A 16,233-nucleotide genomic window follows, 5' to 3' on the forward strand; every position below is an offset into this window, starting at 1 on the left:
CTCAGGGGAGAGTACTCTGCACATGCTCAGAGGCACCCTTCCCTATTCGGACTGTGATGAGTCCCGGCGTTGAAAAGGGGACCAAGAGTCATGGTTCCACTTGGGCTCCAGAGGTGAATGCATTCTGCACAGGCTCAGAGGCACTGTCTCGCGCTGGCTGCCCCAAGGCGTGGCCCTGGCCCTGACCAAGGTCCTGGGCTGAGCCCTGATCATGCTGAGGCCGCCTCCCCGCCTCCTCCCGCAGACAGAGACACCACAGGGGCATCCCCCCTCCCTCCCTCCCTCCCTCCCTCCGCCCTGATGATAAGCAGGCCTTATCTCCTGCCTGAGCAAGCGGCAGGGTCCAAGAGCAACGGGAGAAGCAGCGCCAGGGTGCCGGGCATGGGTGCTCTCGCGTGGGGCCCCCCACGCCTCTGCCGCCTGCTCCTCCCCGCGGGGGTCTTCCTCCTCCTCCTCCTCCTCTACCTCACCAGCCTGCGCCTCCGTGAGTCCTGGGGAGGGAGGGAGGCTGCCCCCTGTGTGGGAGGCGGGGGGGCAGCACACAGGGCCCCACTGCAGCCCCCTCCCCTCCTGCCACACCATGTCACTGCCCCCCTTGGCAGCCTGGCCGCGTGAGGGGCTGGCTGGAGCCTCTCTCCTGGGACGCCCAGCCAGCGGTAGGGCTGGGCACGGGGTCCTCTCCGGGGCTTTCTCCGCAGGGCCGCTCAGCTGTGTGGACGGACAGACGGACGCCTGCGTGCCCTGGAGTGGCAGCTCTGGGGGGGGCGGGGGGCTGCTTTCCTGTGGAGATGGTGGGAAGCGGCTCCTGAGGACCCGGCTGGCAACCCTCGGGAGGGGGCTCCTCGGGGCTATTCGGAGGAGTGGGGCGGGGCGGGCCGGAGGCTCTCCTCCAGATGGAGCGTCAGCATGTGAGCGGGGGGGGGATATCCCCGAGGAGCCCAACACCAACACCAGGGGGCTTGTGCAGCTGTGCAAGGGGGGGGGGCTGTCGCTCGGGCACCAAGTTCTGGGGCCATGCAGTCTCTGCCCCCTCTCAGTGGGGCGGCAGCAGCCCACAGCAGGACAGAGGGCTTGGGAAGGGGTCTGCCACTGTCCATCGGCCCGCCCTTGGGGCGACTCTCACACCCTCCCCTCCCTGTCCCCATAGCAGAACTTCCAGTCTCAGCCTGCATGTGGGGAGGCCGACCCTGCTGCTGGTCCGGGGAGAGTCCGCCAGAGAAAGGAGAGGAAGACAAGGTGAGAGTGTGCGGGCCAGAGAAGAAGAGCCCCACCCCAGGCACCTGCAGGCCCCTCCTCTGCCACTGTTGCCCCCCAGACAACTGGCATGCAGAGATAGACTGCCCCTGAACCGGAAGCTCCATGTAGCCATCATAGAGAACAGGTGTGGATGGCCCTCTCCGCCGCTCCGCCTCCTCCACAAATGTGCCTGGCCCGCTTTTAAAACCATCCAAGCCATGACATCTTTAGGCAGCAAACTCCTTCCATTCATGCTCATGCATGGCTTGAAGGACTTGCTTTTGTCTGTGCTGATGAATTTCACTCCACACGGTGAGGAAGGGAGAGAAGCTGTTCTCTCTCCCCACCGGCCAGTTTTGCAAACCTCGATCAGGGTCCCTCTTCGTTGTCTTCTTCTTTCTTCACCAAAAGGCCCCAATACTTGGGTCTTTCCTCATAAGCCAGGTGCTCCAGCCACCTTCCTGGTGGCTCCCCTTTCCGGCACTTTCTCCCAGGCCTACAACATCCTTTTTGAGATGAGGCGACCAGACCTGCAGGACCCGCGATTCCTGGAATAGCCACGCCATGGAGTTGTGGAAGCTCAGGACCATCCCTGAGAAGATGCACCTGAATGAGCCCAGCTCAGTTGCTTCTAGTTTCATGCTGGGATGGAAATTCCCCCCCAGTTTTAAATCCAAACGTGTATTCATTCACTCATTCATTTATATTGGATTTTTGTGGGTCACGTGTGCAAAATTGTTGAGTTTTGAGGACTGGTGTAGCTTACTGGCTGAGAGGTTTGTTTTATTTTGTTTTATTTATTTAATTGTTAAGTTTCTATATCGCCTTTCATTAAAACAATCTCAAGGTGGTTCACACAAAAGTTAAAACAAGGCTATAAAATTACAGAATTCACATATTAAGCTAGAATATAAAAACAATAGATCTGATTAAAAGATTTAAAAACAAGCACAATAGAAACATTAGAAAAAATACAAAGCAGCAGCAAAAGATATAAATTTATAATTTATTGCATATAAAAGCCTGGGCAAAAAGCCAAGATTTTACACTCTCTAAAAGCTGTGATGGAGACCGAGGAGGGAATAGCCACCGGGAGAGCGTTCGTGTCTGGGGGTAGCAAGAGAAGGCCCTAGCCGAGCCTCCCTCATTGTCGGCACCTGGAGCAGGGTCCCATCAGGCGACCTCATCAAGGGGGCAGCAACCCTTGGGAGCAGGCGGTCCCTCAGGTATCCCAGGCCCAATCCGTGAAGGGCTTTAAAGGTCAAAACCAGCCCCTTGAATTGGACCTGGAAACAAACTGGCAACCAGTGCAACTCTTTCAGAATGGGTGTGATGTGCTCCCACCAGGCAGCTCTGGATAAAACCCTAGCTGCTGCATTTTGCACTAGCTGCAGTTTCTGAATAGTCTTCAAGGGCAGCCCCACGTAGAGTGTGTTACAGTAATCCAGCCGTGATGTGACTAAGGCATGGGAAACCGTGGCCAGATCTGCCTTCTCGAGAAAGGGATGCAGCTGGCGCATTAGCCGAAGCTGTGCAAAGGCACCTCTAGCCACTGCCTCCACCTGAGCTTCCAAAAGCAGAGACGGGTCCAACAGGACTCCCAAGCTGCAGGCTTGCTCTTCGAGGGGAGTGCACCCCCATCCAGAACTAGTGAGATCCCTTCATCCCAACTGGCTCTCCTACTGGCCAACAGCACCTCCGTCTTGTCTGGATTCAGTCCCAGTTTACTAGCCTACATCCAGCCCGTCATAGCCTCCAAGCCCCGATTCAGGACATCCACTGCCTCCCTAGGATCAGGTGACAAGGAGAGAGAGCGGAGTGTCCTCTGCATATTGCTGACAACAAGCCCTCGGATGACCTCTCCCAGCGGTTTCATGTAGATGTTGAGCAGCATGGGGGACAAGACTGAACCCTTCTAGAGCACCTTCCTTATGAGGCAAGGCTACAGCATCGGGGTCTCTTTAGTTTAGAAAAAAGACGACTGCAGGGAGACATGATCGAGGTCTATCAAATCATGCATGGTGTGGAGAAAGTGGAGAGAGAGAAATTCTTCTCCCTCTCACATCACACTAGAACCAGGGGTCATCTCATGAAACTGATTGCCAGGAAATATAGGACAAGCAAACGGAAGTACTTTTTCACCCAGCGCATAATCAACTTGTGGAACTCTCTGCCACAAGATGTGGTGACAGCCAACAACCTGGATGGCTTTAAGAACGGTTTGGATCACTTCATGGAGGAGAGGTCTATCAACGGCTACTAGCTGGAGGGCTAGAAGCGACCGTCAGCCTCAAAGGCAAGATGCCTCTGAGTACCAGTTGCAGGGGAGTAACAGCAGGAGAGAGGGCATGCCCCTTTCAGCTGCTGCCTGTGGCTTCCAGCGGCATCTGTGGGAAACAGGGTGCTAGGCTAGATGGGCCTCCTTGGGGGGCCTGATCCAGCAGGGCTGTTCTGATGTTCTAATATGTTCTTAGGACCCCACAGGCCGATCGCCAAGGAGGCAAGCTGTGGTCTCCCACCACCACCACCACCTTCAGGACCCTCTGTAAGAGATTTGAGATGCCCCAAACCTCCCTTGCAAGTCCCAAAGGTCCTACGTTAAAGGGGACTGCAGGTTCTTGTCAACGGCTTGGCTGCTATGACTCCCAAGATTCGCGAAGACACAGAACGAGAAACAAATAGAAAATAATCAGAGCTTTATTTCTCACCAAAATCTCCAGGAATCGATGTATAAGTGCTGTTTATAAATACAGCACTTGCAGACTTTAGGTCGCAGAGGAGAGCTTTCTCTGGGCTCCAGCTAAATGGACACAGACCTGGGCTCAGCGGTTGCTGTGAGGGAGGTGGGGTGTCCTGAGCCTTCCCCCCTCCCCGCCCCAGTTTCCTGCGGCCTCCCAACTGCCCCCCCCCGGATCTGCTGAGTCTCTTCACTCAGGGCTGTTACTCACGATACACACAGGGAGTCCTGAGTCCGGGTCTTGCCTCTTCCGGAGACTCCCCAGCCCTCTCACCCATCCCCAGCACTGCCCCACAGGCAGGATAATACGGGGCTACTTTTCAGGGTGCTTGCTATTTATTTATTTATCTATCTATTGATCATTTTTCTATACCGCCTGATATGTATATCTCTAGGTTGTGTACAAAATTTAAAATATTTAAAAGTCACAAATTAAAATACAGGACAATAAAAACAATAGAATAAAATTATTAAAACAAGTTTTTTAAAAAATTATTAAAATTATTAAAATTAATTCTCATTACATGCTTAGTGTTTTTGACTGCAATGAGAAAGGCTGCTGTGGACTGCTCTGGACCCTTGAAACAGCCGGGGTCGGAGTACAACGCATGGCATCCCCAGCGCAATGTGGCGGGGGGTGATGGGAATTGTAGTCCAGCAAAACTGAAGAGCCCCACGTGCCCACCTCTGCTCTACAGCGCTGTGCAAAGTCCTACGTAAGCCACTTTGGGGGCTTATTTTGGTCAAAAAGTGGTATCTACTGTAAATGTGAATCAATAAGGACAATCCTGTGAAAGTGGAGTGTTGCCGGAAAGGGCTGCCCAGCGCAGTCTCTGCTCCCTGCTCTCCGCTCGCCACCCTTAAAGCTCAGCAGCTTTTATCACGGGGTTTTAAAAAACAAACACAGCATTTAGAGTCAGAACTGGGCAAGGCCACCGCGAGGGAGTTTGACCGCTGCTCCTCTTCACTCCAGGGAGTCCCAGTCAGTGTTCCCTCTAAGAGGGAGTCTTCCCAGATGTTGTGGACTACAACTCCCAGAATCCCCAAGCAAAAGCCCCTGCAACTGGGGATTCTGGGAGCTGTAGTCAGCCACATCGGGGAATCCCTCTTAGAGGGGACACTGGTCCCAGAAGGTCCAGGCACCGGCCCGAAGAGTGACTCCTCCCTCTGCTTCTCTCTGGCTCACAGCCTCTCCCAGTGACCCCCACCGATGCCGCCCTCCCCCCGCCGAGCAGCAGCCCCAACCCGTGGGAGAAGGAGGGCAGCCAGCAGAAGTTCCAGCTGGAGCGGCTGCGGAAGGCCTTTGGGGCCAGCATCACGCCCCACGGGGAAGTCCTCATCGGGGAGTACCTCCGCGGCTGGAAAGAGCTGATCAAGTGAGTTGCTGAGCCCCCCACCCACCCCGGGCCAAGGGGGCAGGACAGAAACGAAGCCTCGTGTGGCCTAGCAAAAAGGTGGCTGATCGTGCCCCATTGGAGCAGGTCCACAAGCAGACCAGAAGAGAGGCGTGTGTTGCACTAAGGAGGCATCCTGCCTCTGGCCGCCGCCTTTCTAGACTCCGGAGCACCTCCTGCCTCGGACTGCGGGGCTAGCTCCTGTTCAGACTGCTGCCAGTGAGCTTCCAGGTTACACAGAGCGGCCAGGCCAAAGAGCTCTGTGTAGACTAGTCACCCTCCCCTCCTCTGGGCAGGCCCCAAAGCAGCCCACTCCAATAACAAAGATGGAAAACGGGGGGACAAGCACAAGGAATGCAACGCAAAACCCGGGAACAACTATGAACAGTAGGCAAAGCAAAAAATGCAGCGTCACAATAGAGGGTATGACAAGACTCCACGTGGCATCAGAAACCGCAACAGGCATCCATCATACAAAAGCAAGTGAATACAGCAATGTGGGCGGGTGAGAACTCCACAGACTCAAAGGTGTCATTCAAAGATGTCATGTCAGCCAAAGCCACCCTCCTTTCAAGGTCCCTGTGCAGGAGGGTTACCTCTTACTCTTGAGGATTCACTCCTAGCAAACTGGCACCACCTGCATCACATCAGCTATTTGACACGATCAGCACCTCAGTAACTGTCGTTAAGAATGACATCTTTGAGTCTGTGGAGTTCTCATCAGCCCACATTGTTGTATTCACTTGCTTTTGTATGATGGATGCCTGTTGCAGTTTGTGATGCCACGTGGAGTCTTGTCATACCCTGTATTGTGACTGCATTCTTTGCTTTGCCTATTGTTCATAGTTGTTCCCGGGTTTTGCGTTGCATTCCCAAAGAAGCCCAGCCTGTCTGCTCCATGCCTGCCAAGAGCCCACACAGGAACATAGGAAGCTGCCATAGTCAGACCAACATTGGTCTGTCTAGCTCAGTATTGTCTACACAGACTGGCAGCGGCTTCTCCAAGGTTGCAGGCAGGAATCTCTCTCAGCCCTCTCTTGGAGATGCTGCCAGACAGGGAACTTGGGACCCAGATGCTCTTCCCAGAGTGGCGGCTCCCTCCCCTAAGAAGGGGAATCTCTTGCAGTGCTGCTCACACATCAAGTCTCCCTTTCATATGCAACCAGGGCAAACCCTGCTTAGCTAAGGGGACAAGTCATGCTTGCTGCCACCAGACCAGCTCTCCACAACGCCACCTGTCCCAGAAGTACTTCCCTGGTTTCCCCTTCACCATCCACACGCAGATGACCTTTCATTTCATGCCCGGGAGCTGCTGCAGGGTCTGCCAGCCCTCTGTTGCCCCCACCCGCCGGAGCGGCCAGGGGGAGAGCCATTAATGGCCAGGCAGGGTGGAGGGCGGCAGGGAGGGCGACTGCCCGTTTTGCAGCCTCCACAGCTGTCTGGATCTAGATGCCAAGAGGCCCCACATCTCCTGCCAGCTCCCACAAGGGTCCTCCCCACCACTAAAGGGGAAGAAAGAGGACCCTCGCAGCTAGCGCCTCGGAGGGCCCCTGCTCGGCACACAGACCCTCCCAGGTTCCGTCCCGGGCAGCCTCTCCAGGAAAGGCTCACAGGTGGCCAAGGGAGTTCTCTGCAGCTGGGGCCCCGGGAGAGATGCTGCCGCCAGTGCGAGGAGCCCACCTCGGGGTAGACGGAGGGGCTGACTCACTCTGGAGGAGGCAGCTTCAGAAGAGGTTTGTCGCCCTGACGGAGAACTCCCACTGGCCGCCTTTCGGCCAGGGCAAGAGCATCAGGGTGGTGGTAGCTGGCAGGGATCACGGGTGGGGTCTGTTCCTGGGCTAAGGAAGGGGCCTGTCTTCTCTGCAGGCTCATGGATTCCCTGGGCACCGCCTTTAGGCTGATCTCACGGGAGACCAGCTCCAAGATCACCCTCATGCAGGATCACCACTCAGGGCTGCATGGCCCCCACTACCACACCGTGCAGTCCATGGTGACCTTTGAACTCGCCAACGGCCTGGTGGGCTTCCAGTTCCTGCCCGCTGGCCGCCCCCCGTCTGGCTGCCGGACACTGCTGCGCCTCCACCGTGCCTTGAAGTGGCTGGAGCTGTTCCTGCACAAGCTGGGGACCAGCGGGAAGGACGAGGAGCCCTCCCAGATGTGTGCCAGCGCCTACCAGGAAGCGCTGGCCCCGTACCACAGCTGGTGGGTGCGGCAGGCAGCGGCCTTGGCCTTCATGGCCCTGCCCTCCCGCCGGGAGCTGCTCCACACTGTCTGCGCAGAGGAGGAGCAGAAAGCACGCAGCCTCCTCCACGCCACCGTGCGCACTCTCTTCGACGTCTACAACATCACACAGGAGGTGTATGCAGCCCACCTGATGCTGGAGCTGCCCTGAGGCCCCGAGGCCCGCGGGCCGCAGCAGAGGAGGCCTCCCAGGTTCCGCTCCCACTCCAAGGAGGCACCAGAGGAGACGGGCCAGCCACGTTCCCTGCCCAAGAGGCCCTTTGTGGCCTCCTCCCAGCAGCAGGCCGCGCACCAGAGGAGAAGGCAGGAAGCGCAGCTGGTGCCCTGCGGCTGCCCAGTTCTCCACTGACGGTTAACTCGGAGGCAGTATTACCTCAAATGCAATGAATGCAGGCGGCGGCCGCCCCCCCCCCCACCCAACGCATTAAATGCATGCGCATCAGGCCTGCCTCTGTCGGTTCTTTGCCAGGCAGCGTGTCCTGGGCGGCTTCATCTTCCCGGGGTTCCTCCTCCCGACAGCCCTCTGAGAAGGGCCCCGTTTCCGGGGGGGCTCACTCCCCAGCCCAGCTCTTTGTTAGGCATTCAAAGGGAAGTGTGCCGGGGGGGGGGGGGCCAAGCCCTTTCCGAGCCAGGGTGAGGCCCGCCTTGCGCCCCAGGCACTTCCAGCCTCCAAGGGCAAGTGGGCTGCTGCTGCTGCTGCGGGCGCTGGGGGCTCGCCCTCTGCAGCCCAAACAGAGCCCACCCCGGGGGGGGGGGCTGGCTGCAGCCGACCGTGCCCCCTGCAGGCAGAGGGAGGGGCTGCCTGCCTGGGCCCCCTGCCAGGAGCTCTTGCAAAGCCTCCCTTGGCGGAGAGAAGATGGTTGGAGAGAGGGAGCTGGGGGCGGGGGAGAACAGCCAGAGGGCAGGCACAGTGTTCTGCTCTCCCACAGGGATCCCCAGAGGTTGGTGACTACAACTCCCAGAATCCCCAGCTGCAGTGGCTGTTGCTTGGGGGTGATGGGAGTTGCAGTCCACAGCAGCTGGGAATCCTGTGACGCGGCTTGCCAGGCAGGCGGAGATGCCCAGGCGGGAGAGCTCAGCGGCCCCACCCGCTGCGCCTGAGCAGTCCCAGCGCAGCCGCCAGAGGGCGCTGTGCACGCCATAGAGACGGAGAGCCTAGAGCGGCCCTAGCCCGCTTCCGCTCTTCCCCCGACGACTGCTGCGGGACCGCTGAATGAGATTAGCCTTGCGGGCGACCTGGGGAGCCCAAAACAGCCGCCCATAGAAAGCAACCAGGAACTTCTCCATCGCAGCAGCGTTCTCCGTGCTCGGCCCTGCTGGGGGAGGGGGTGTCGGTCAAGGCCGCCCTCGTTTCCATGTTTTCGGAAATCACCAGGAAGTCCCGCCTTCCGGCAGAGGAAGTGCCCGTCTGGGACTTTAAGCAACTCCACTGTGCTTCTGTGGCGGGGGGCGGGGCCGGTGACACCTCGTGTCGTAAAGTTTCCGGCTTGGAGGAGCCGGTGTTGCCGCCAAGCGCGGTCGCGGCTGTGTCTCGGCGGTTTTGCGACAGTGCCGTGCTCAGAGAGGCAGGATGGCGGCGACGGCAGTGCTAGGAGCGAGTGCGGGGCTGGAGGCTCGGAGCCCGGACTGGACCTGCCAGGCGGAGACCACCGGGGTGAGGGGAAGGGAGAGGGAGAGGGAGAGGGAGGGGGGGTGGCCGGGCCACGCGACGCGCCAGTACGCCAGCTGCGCAGCTCTACCTGGTGAACGGGCAGCCTGCAGCCGGAGGGAGGGAGGCGCCAGCGCTGGGGAAGACCCTTCTCTGCCGCCGCCGCCGCCGCCAGTCGGTGCAGGCCACCCTGAGCCGGCTGGACCAAGGGCCTGACGCGGCAGGGAGTGCGGGGGGAGGAGTGTGGGCCCCTGGGAGGGATGCCCTCCTGCCCCGGGTCTCCCTGCGGGGGGGGGGGGAGAGGTTGCCTGCCTGCCTCCCTCCTTGCCTCTGGTAAGGGTCCAAGTGGGGGGCCCTGCAGTGTCCCCTCTAACAGGGCTTCCCAGATGAGGTTGACTACAACTCCCATGATGCCCAACCAAAGGCCATTGCAGCTGGAGATGCTGGGAGTTGTAGTCAGCAACCTCTGGGAATCCCTTTTGGAGGGGACAGTGGTGCCCTGGGGTGGGCTTGCTCTCTTGGCTCTTGGTTCAGGGGCCTCGCAGCAGCACCTCTGCCGGGGGAGAGAAAAGCAGGCCCCTGCCCCACAGAGCCTGCAGATCTGGAGGTGTCAGTGGAGAAAGTAATGGGGTGGGGGTTGAGCCAAAATCCTTGCAGAAAATATGAGCAGAATATTCTGCCACCTTACACTCGAGGAGGGTGGCAGGAAGGCCTGAGTTAGCGAGAGCTCTGGGCCGGAGACGCTGGGGATCGTGGGCTCCGGGGAGTGAAGGAGTTGGACAAGCTTGGCTCTTCCTAGCTCAGGCTGCAGTGGCAGGAGAAGCTGCAGCTGGTGAAGGGAATCTGGGATCCCAGCCTAGGCAGCCCTCCTGGTGGGCAAGATCCACATCCCTCCCATGCCTGATCTTAATCCTTTCTTCACCAGACAACTATCATGGCTGTGGAGTTTGACGGGGGTGTTGTCATTGGTGCTGACTCCAGGACCACCACGGGGTAAGTGGAGGACGGTTTGTCTATGTAGTGCCGTCCGCATGGCATAGGAGGACAAGTCCTTGCCCCAAGGAGCTTACAGTCTAGGCAATCACACCAAGGAGGCGAAGGGTGGAAATGGAGGCTGGGTAAGCAGGGGATGAATGTAGGATTGTTCCAGTTTGTGTCAGTTGTGTTATCTTGGTTGCGGCAGGGGCTAGGGTTTAAGAGGTTGTGCAAAAAGTACTGCAGAAAATATGGGTCTTGATGGACTGGGAGGGAGGGAGAGGGGAGTCCATTCCAGCGATCAGGAACAGCAAGGGAGGAACAGAGGAGGCTGCCTTATATTGAGTCAGACCCTTGGTCCATCTAGCTCAGTATTGTCTACACTGATTGGCAGCAGCTTCTCCAAGGTTGCAAACTGGAGCCTCTCTCAGCCCTATCTGGAGATGCTGCTGAGGAGGGAACCTGGAAGCTTCTGCATGCAAACATGCAGGTGTTCTTCCCACAGTGGCCCCATCCCCCCAGGGGAACAATCTTACAGTGTTTACACATGTAGATTCCCATTCAAATGCAAACAAGGGTGGACCCTGCTTGACAAAGGGGACAATTCATGCTTGCTGCCACAAGACCAGCTCTTCTTCTGGAGGAAGGACAGGGGAGTCATTGGGACAACCAGTTCAGTTTTGGGAGAGGGTGGCAGGATGGACATGGAAAGGAATGCATTTGGGCAGGAGAGGCGTGAGGCAGGCAGGGGCTAGGCCATGTGGGGCACTGAAGGCAGAGGGGAGAAGCTGGCACGGAGTCTGGAAAGGGAAGCTGGGGGCCTGGAGCAGGGAGACCCCCCTGAGAACTTGTGCTGAAAAGCCGCCTATAAATCTCTGTCATTGTCCGAGTGGAGGGCTGAGGCAGGGCGTGTGTGTCCTAGAGGAGCTGAGTGCTGGATGGAGGCGAGACGGTAGGAGACCAGACAGGAGGAGGGTGCCGCAGTCAAAGTGAGGCGGTGAGGGAGGTCTCCCCTCGTGTGTTGCAGGAAGGGCCATCTTGTGAAAAGTTTCGTCAGAAGAGCCCAAGCGAAGAGAACAGAAAGAACACCCACTGGCCAAAGAAATGCCAGGAGACAGCAAGCGGGGTGGAAAGAGCATCTGAGGGGCCTTTAGCTGGAAGCATCAAGGGAGGCTTGAAAATAACCGGAAGCAGGAAGCCTCCCAGGGAGGCGCTTGGGCCCTCGGATTGGTTTGATTTGTTTGACATATTTGTATACCGCCCAAAACACAAGTCTCTGAGCGGTTTACAACAAAACAATAAAAACAACAAGTAAAAAGGTTAAAACATTGCAACAGTTTAAAACTTAAAACCATGTTAAAACTATTAAAAATGAGCAAACTATTAAAACAGTATCTAAAAGCCTGGGTGAACAAATGTGTCTCGACTGCCTTTTTAAAAAGTTGCCAGAGATGGGGAGGCGCTTATTTCAGCAGGAAGTGTGTCCCAAAGCCTCGGGGTGGCAATGAAGAAGGCCCGTCCCCGAGTAGCCACCAGACTAGCCGGTGGCAACTGCAGACGAACCTCTCCTGATGATCATGGTTCATAGCAAAGACGACATTCTCTTAAATACCCTGGGCCTAAGCCCTTTAGGGCTTTAAAGGTTATAACCAGCACCTTGTATTTTGTCCGGAAACTTATCGACAGCCAGTGTGGCCCATTCAACACAGGACTGATATGGTCTTTCCGAGCTGATCCAGAGACCAGCCTGGCTGCCGCATTCTGGACCAACTGCAGTTTCTGGACTATGTACAAAGGCAGCCCCACAAAGAGTGCATTGCAGTAGTCCAGTCTGGAGGTGACCAGCAGATGTACCACTGTTCTGAGGTCATTTATCTCAAGAATGACAAGGCAGTGAAAGGGATTATTAAAGAGGATATGGAGATTACAGAGAAGCTGAATGAATTATTTGTATGAATGTGAAGACACCTGAACTGAGCTTCTTGGGAACAGAGGCTGAAGACCTGAGTCAAGTAGGGGTGGCAAGGGATGGTGATTGAAACTGTTTTGAAAAATTAGAAATTCAGGCTCTGTATCAGAGGACTAGAAAGTAGCCCAAGTAATGCTGGTTTTCAAAAAGAGAGCCAGGAAATTGCAGGGTTTCTTGCTTAATGTCTGTGTGGGGTAAATTGATGGAAAGCATCCTTAAGGGCAACATTTTTGTTAAAGATATAGAAGAACAGGCATCAGGTGGGCCACTGCAGGAACCACAAGGGCTGTTCTGGCATTAACCTCTTGTTCCTTCCGGGGGCTGGAGGGTGCCTGGGCGAGCACTTCTTCTGTGGCTGGGCTGCCCGCGTGGGGTTTCCTCAACTCTTTTCTCTAGCAAGAAGGATAGGAGGGAAAGGCCCACTTCTGAAAGAAGCTGCCAGTTTGACAGAAGTGGTACTTTGTGGCTGCTTCTTGTGAGCTGGGAATGCAGAGATCCTGAGCGGTCCTGAGCACGGCGTTGTGCACCACAGCTGCTGGGCCCTGGGACTCATCCTGGCCCTCCACTGCTCTAATCCAGCGCAGCCACCCTAAGAGGATACGGGGGCCCCACTTGGGTGGGTGAGGCATGAAGCTAATGGGTCTCTCTACCTTTCACAGTTCATACATCGCCAACCGAGTCACGGACAAGCTGACCCAGATCCACGACCACATTTTCTGCTGCCGGTCAGGCTCCGCGGCTGACACCCAAGCCATTGCTGATGCTGTCACGTACCAGCTTGGCTTCCACAGGTATGGACTGGTGCCCCCTGGGAGCAGGAGGGTGCCGAGGCCGTGTGTCTTGGGACACCCAGGCTTGAAGGCCAGCGCCAGCTCCAGAAAGCCACACGTCATCCTTGCATGTTGATGAGAGTCCCCAAAGGAGAAATCCATCAACAGCTGTTCAGCAAGATTGTGAAAGGAAACCTCCGTCTTCTGAAAGGTGGCCTGGAAGACTGACTCCGGTCCCTGAATGGACCTCGCGGTCTTCCGGGTGCTCCAAAGCTGAGTTCTGCTGCAGCAGATGAACGCAGCTGTCCCTCTGGAAGTCTCCTTCTCCCGAGTCCTGAGCAGTGATCCCTCAAAGGCGCGCTGGCACGGTTTTTGGTGTCCACTCAGAGAATTTTAGGTCCTGTTCAGGTTGAATCAGGATGGTCCCACTCCGAATGCCCGGGCCTTGATGCTGCCGCCCCCAGAACAAAATGCATTCTGCACACAGATGACAGTAGTTAGAGAGGACGCGGGCCCGGAGGCAGTCTGTCTCGGATTGTCCTGCCTTCCGGGGTTAGGGAGCCAAGAACTGAGCAGGGCTGTCCTTTGGGCGGGGCGACCAGGCTCTGCAGGCCTCGCACCTGTCTCCCTGCCCTGCAGCCAGCCAAGACTTGGAGATGGCTCCTCTGCGCATCGGGCTGGCCAGGATCGGGAGCCTTGGCTGCCATGGAGAGGCTCCCCCTGCCCTGGGGCAGGCTGCTGGCTGCAGCTCCCCCCCCCCTCGGCAGCTCTCCCGGGAGGGCTGGCAGGCTGCTTGCAGGCAGCAGAGAAGGAAGGAGGCACTCGCTGCCCCCCAGAGCCTGTCCTTCCTCTGCCCTGCAGCCATGGGCTGAGCCTGTCCCTGCCGCCGCCGCTGCCTCCTCAGAGTCAGCAACGGAAGGGGGGGGGTTTCCCTGGGGGGGATATTCCCCCTGCCCCAGTGTGTGTTTGAGGAATGGCTTGCCAGAGGTCTTGGATATCCGGCACAGACGTCGGGCAGGGAGGGAGGGCTCTGGATACTCAAGTTGAAGTGGATTGGGCAATTGTTTGGTGTGTGTGTTCTAAAAAAAAATCAAAAGTCCTAGAAGTCGCTTTTTTCATGGCAGGAAAGGACAAAAATGTATGGAACTGAAGCCTCCCCTTGGAGGCTTCATTCCACCCCCATGTGGAGGAATCTGCCCTCAAAAGGGGGGGGGGTAAAGCACCCCCTTCTGCCCCACCCTTTAGATCACCCAGAATGGCTTGGCATATGGTTCTCATATTGAGCACAGAGGTAGGGCGGGGGGTGGGGGCGGCAAGCTCTGTGTATCTGCTATGAAATGGGTTGGTCAGTCACTTGACTTCTAATATTTTTTCCGACTGCAGTGAAGCTGCCAGACGGAGTTTTTTCTCTCTCCATAGAGCACTTCACACCTAGTGAAAGTGGAGCTAGCTGTGAACAGCCAAATAAGCACACAGTATTGGGGGGGGCCAGTGCGCTGTGCTCACGTTGGCTGTGATGCCGAGGGTCTGAGTGAGACCGGTGAAGCCGGGGGCACGTGTTGCGCTCCGCACGGTTCTCCTTGCCAATGCGCCGCCTGCCCAAGCCGGCTGGACCCGTCCAAACAGACTCACTCCCGCCCCTCGCCGAGGGAGGCTGTTCTCACAAGCGGCCGGGCCTGGGCTGGGCTTCCCGGGAGAACCGCCGGATCCCCTTGGGGCCCTGTGGTGCTGCCGCAGGCCGGCTCTGAGCTGAGGTGGCCCCCCGGGCCCTGGCTCCGGGAAGGCCTCGAGGGCCCGACCCCCAGCGCCCTCTGCTCGGCCCGCAGTGGGGCTCTCGGATGCCGGGGCGCGTCTCCCAGGGAGCCTCATTTGCGCTGCTGCTCCCCCCGGGGGCGCTGGCCGTGTGGGCTGCCCAGGGGCGTCTGGGGGGAGGGCGGCCGAGCCCTGCCTGCCCACCTGAGGCCGTGGCCCTGTGAACAGCCCCAGTGGGTCACCAGTCCGTGTGGTTCTGGAATCATAGGAGATGGTAAGGAGGCCCCCAGACCCTTCAGGTCGCCTGCACCGACTGGCAGCCACTCCTCAGGGTTTCCGGCTGGGGGGCCTGTCTTCCGCAGCCCTCCCTGGAGGGGCTGCCAGGGGTTGGGCCTGGGGCCTTCTGTGGGCCAAGCCGACGCCCTGGCCCCGTGCCGCGGAGCGCCATCCCGGAGGGCCCTGGGGGGTGGAGAGGGGAGATGCCTGGCCCTCCTTGCCTGCCATCTCACCCCCACCCCGCCGGTGTTCTGCAGCATTGAGCTGGACGAGGGCCCTCTGGTGCACACAGCGGCCAACCTCTTCAAGGAGATGTGCTACCGCTACCGAGAGGACCTCACTGCGGGCATCCTCGTGGCTGGCTGGGACAGACGCCAAGGGGGCCAGGTGAGAGGCTGGGCTGCTCCCCCAGCGGGTGGGCAAGCCTCCCTCCCTCCCTCCCCGTCCAGAATGTGGTGGGGGGCCCCACATCTGGGCTCTTGGTTCCCTCGGCCGGCCCCGGGTGGGGGGCACTCCCTGGCTCACCTCTTGCCTGTCCTCCCCCTCCCAGGTCTACTCCGTCCCCATGGGGGGGATGATGGTCCGCCAGCCCTTCTCCATCGGGGGCTCCGGCAGCTCCTACATCTACGGCTTTGTGGACGCCTCCTACAAGCCGGGCATGAGCAAGGAGGAGTGTCTGACCTTCGCGGCCAACGGTAAGGGGGCCTCTCTGAGGGCGGGGCGGGGTGCTGCTCGGAGGGGCCCCTCCCTCCTCGGGGGGGGGGCCTCCGCCTCACGCCCCTCTCTTCCCTCGCAGCCCTTTCCCTGGCCATGGACCGCGACGGTTCCAGCGGGGGCGTCATCCGCTTGGCGGCCATCACGAAGGATGGCGTGGAGCGCAAGGTCATTTTGGGGAACGAGCTGCCCCGGTTCTCCCCCCTCTGATAAGAGAGGGGCTGGCGGGGGGTGGACTGGGGGACACGCCCTCCTCTCAAATCTTGAATTAAAATCTGGGAGTCGGAACAGAGTGTGTGGCTGCTTCCTCTCAGACCGCTGGGCTCTTGGCTTGGGGGGGGGGCAAGGCTGGCTCCAGGCACTGGGGAGTGTCCCCCCCCCCCCACACCCCTCTCACTCTGCTTGGGCACAGAGATGGTCTTGGGTGGGCAGCAGTGGGCCCCCGGCCATGAGAACCCTTGAGGTGGGCCCTGCTGGACGCAGGGGGGCTCCTGGCTGCTCCGGAGGTGGGAGACGGGCAA

At 58.4% G+C, this 16,233-nt stretch overlaps 2 protein-coding genes across 4 annotated transcripts; both read left to right on the plus strand.

The window, feature by feature from the left end:
* The first annotated feature begins 344 nt into the window (after positions 1–344).
* On the plus strand, positions 345–8,050 carry GLTPD2 (glycolipid transfer protein domain containing 2). Of its 3 annotated transcripts, none has more exons than XM_053259536.1 (4): positions 345–484; positions 1,148–1,236; positions 5,162–5,349; positions 7,234–8,050. In XM_053259536.1, exons 1-4 carry the CDS (start codon positions 382–384, stop codon positions 7,757–7,759), a joined length of 906 nt encoding a protein of 301 aa, XP_053115511.1. In that variant the 5' UTR covers positions 345–381; the 3' UTR covers positions 7,760–8,050. The 3 variants fall into 3 exon arrangements, with proteins under 3 accessions (XP_053115511.1, XP_053115512.1, XP_053115513.1); XM_053259537.1 differs by having other exon boundaries at positions 1,151–1,236; XM_053259538.1 differs by lacking the exon at positions 345–484 and adding an exon at positions 566–656.
* A 1,022-nt stretch (positions 8,051–9,072) lies between these two features.
* On the plus strand, positions 9,073–16,000 carry PSMB6 (proteasome 20S subunit beta 6). Its single transcript, XM_053259542.1, has 6 exons — positions 9,073–9,262; positions 10,182–10,249; positions 12,860–12,991; positions 15,256–15,385; positions 15,549–15,693; positions 15,795–16,000. The coding sequence occupies exons 1-6, from the start codon at positions 9,179–9,181 to the stop codon at positions 15,920–15,922; spliced, it is 687 nt and encodes a 228-aa protein (XP_053115517.1). The 5' UTR covers positions 9,073–9,178; the 3' UTR covers positions 15,923–16,000.
* Positions 16,001–16,233: the final 233 nt, after the last annotated feature.

This window comes from Hemicordylus capensis, chromosome 6 (genome assembly GCF_027244095.1).
Source record: "Hemicordylus capensis ecotype Gifberg chromosome 6, rHemCap1.1.pri, whole genome shotgun sequence".
Classification (NCBI taxonomy): Eukaryota; Metazoa; Chordata; class Lepidosauria; order Squamata; family Cordylidae; genus Hemicordylus; species Hemicordylus capensis.

Excerpts from the sequence above, each read along its gene's own strand:
- GLTPD2 (XM_053259536.1), top strand. The coding sequence starts at position 382 with ATGGGTGCTCTCGCGTGGGGCCCCCCACGCCTCTGCCGCCTGCTCCTC. Across the intron at positions 485-1,147 it reads CCTCACCAGCCTGCGCCTCC|CAGAACTTCCAGTCTCAGCC; the intron begins GTGAGTCCTGGG and ends CTGTCCCCATAG. Across the intron at positions 1,237-5,161 it reads AGAAAGGAGAGGAAGACAAG|CCTCTCCCAGTGACCCCCAC; the intron begins GTGAGAGTGTGC and ends TCTGGCTCACAG.
- PSMB6 (XM_053259542.1), top strand. The coding sequence starts at position 9,179 with ATGGCGGCGACGGCAGTGCTAGGAGCGAGTGCGGGGCTGGAGGCTCGG. Across the intron at positions 15,386-15,548 it reads ACAGACGCCAAGGGGGCCAG|GTCTACTCCGTCCCCATGGG; the intron begins GTGAGAGGCTGG and ends TCCCCCTCCCAG. Across the intron at positions 15,694-15,794 it reads TCTGACCTTCGCGGCCAACG|CCCTTTCCCTGGCCATGGAC; the intron begins GTAAGGGGGCCT and ends CTTCCCTCGCAG.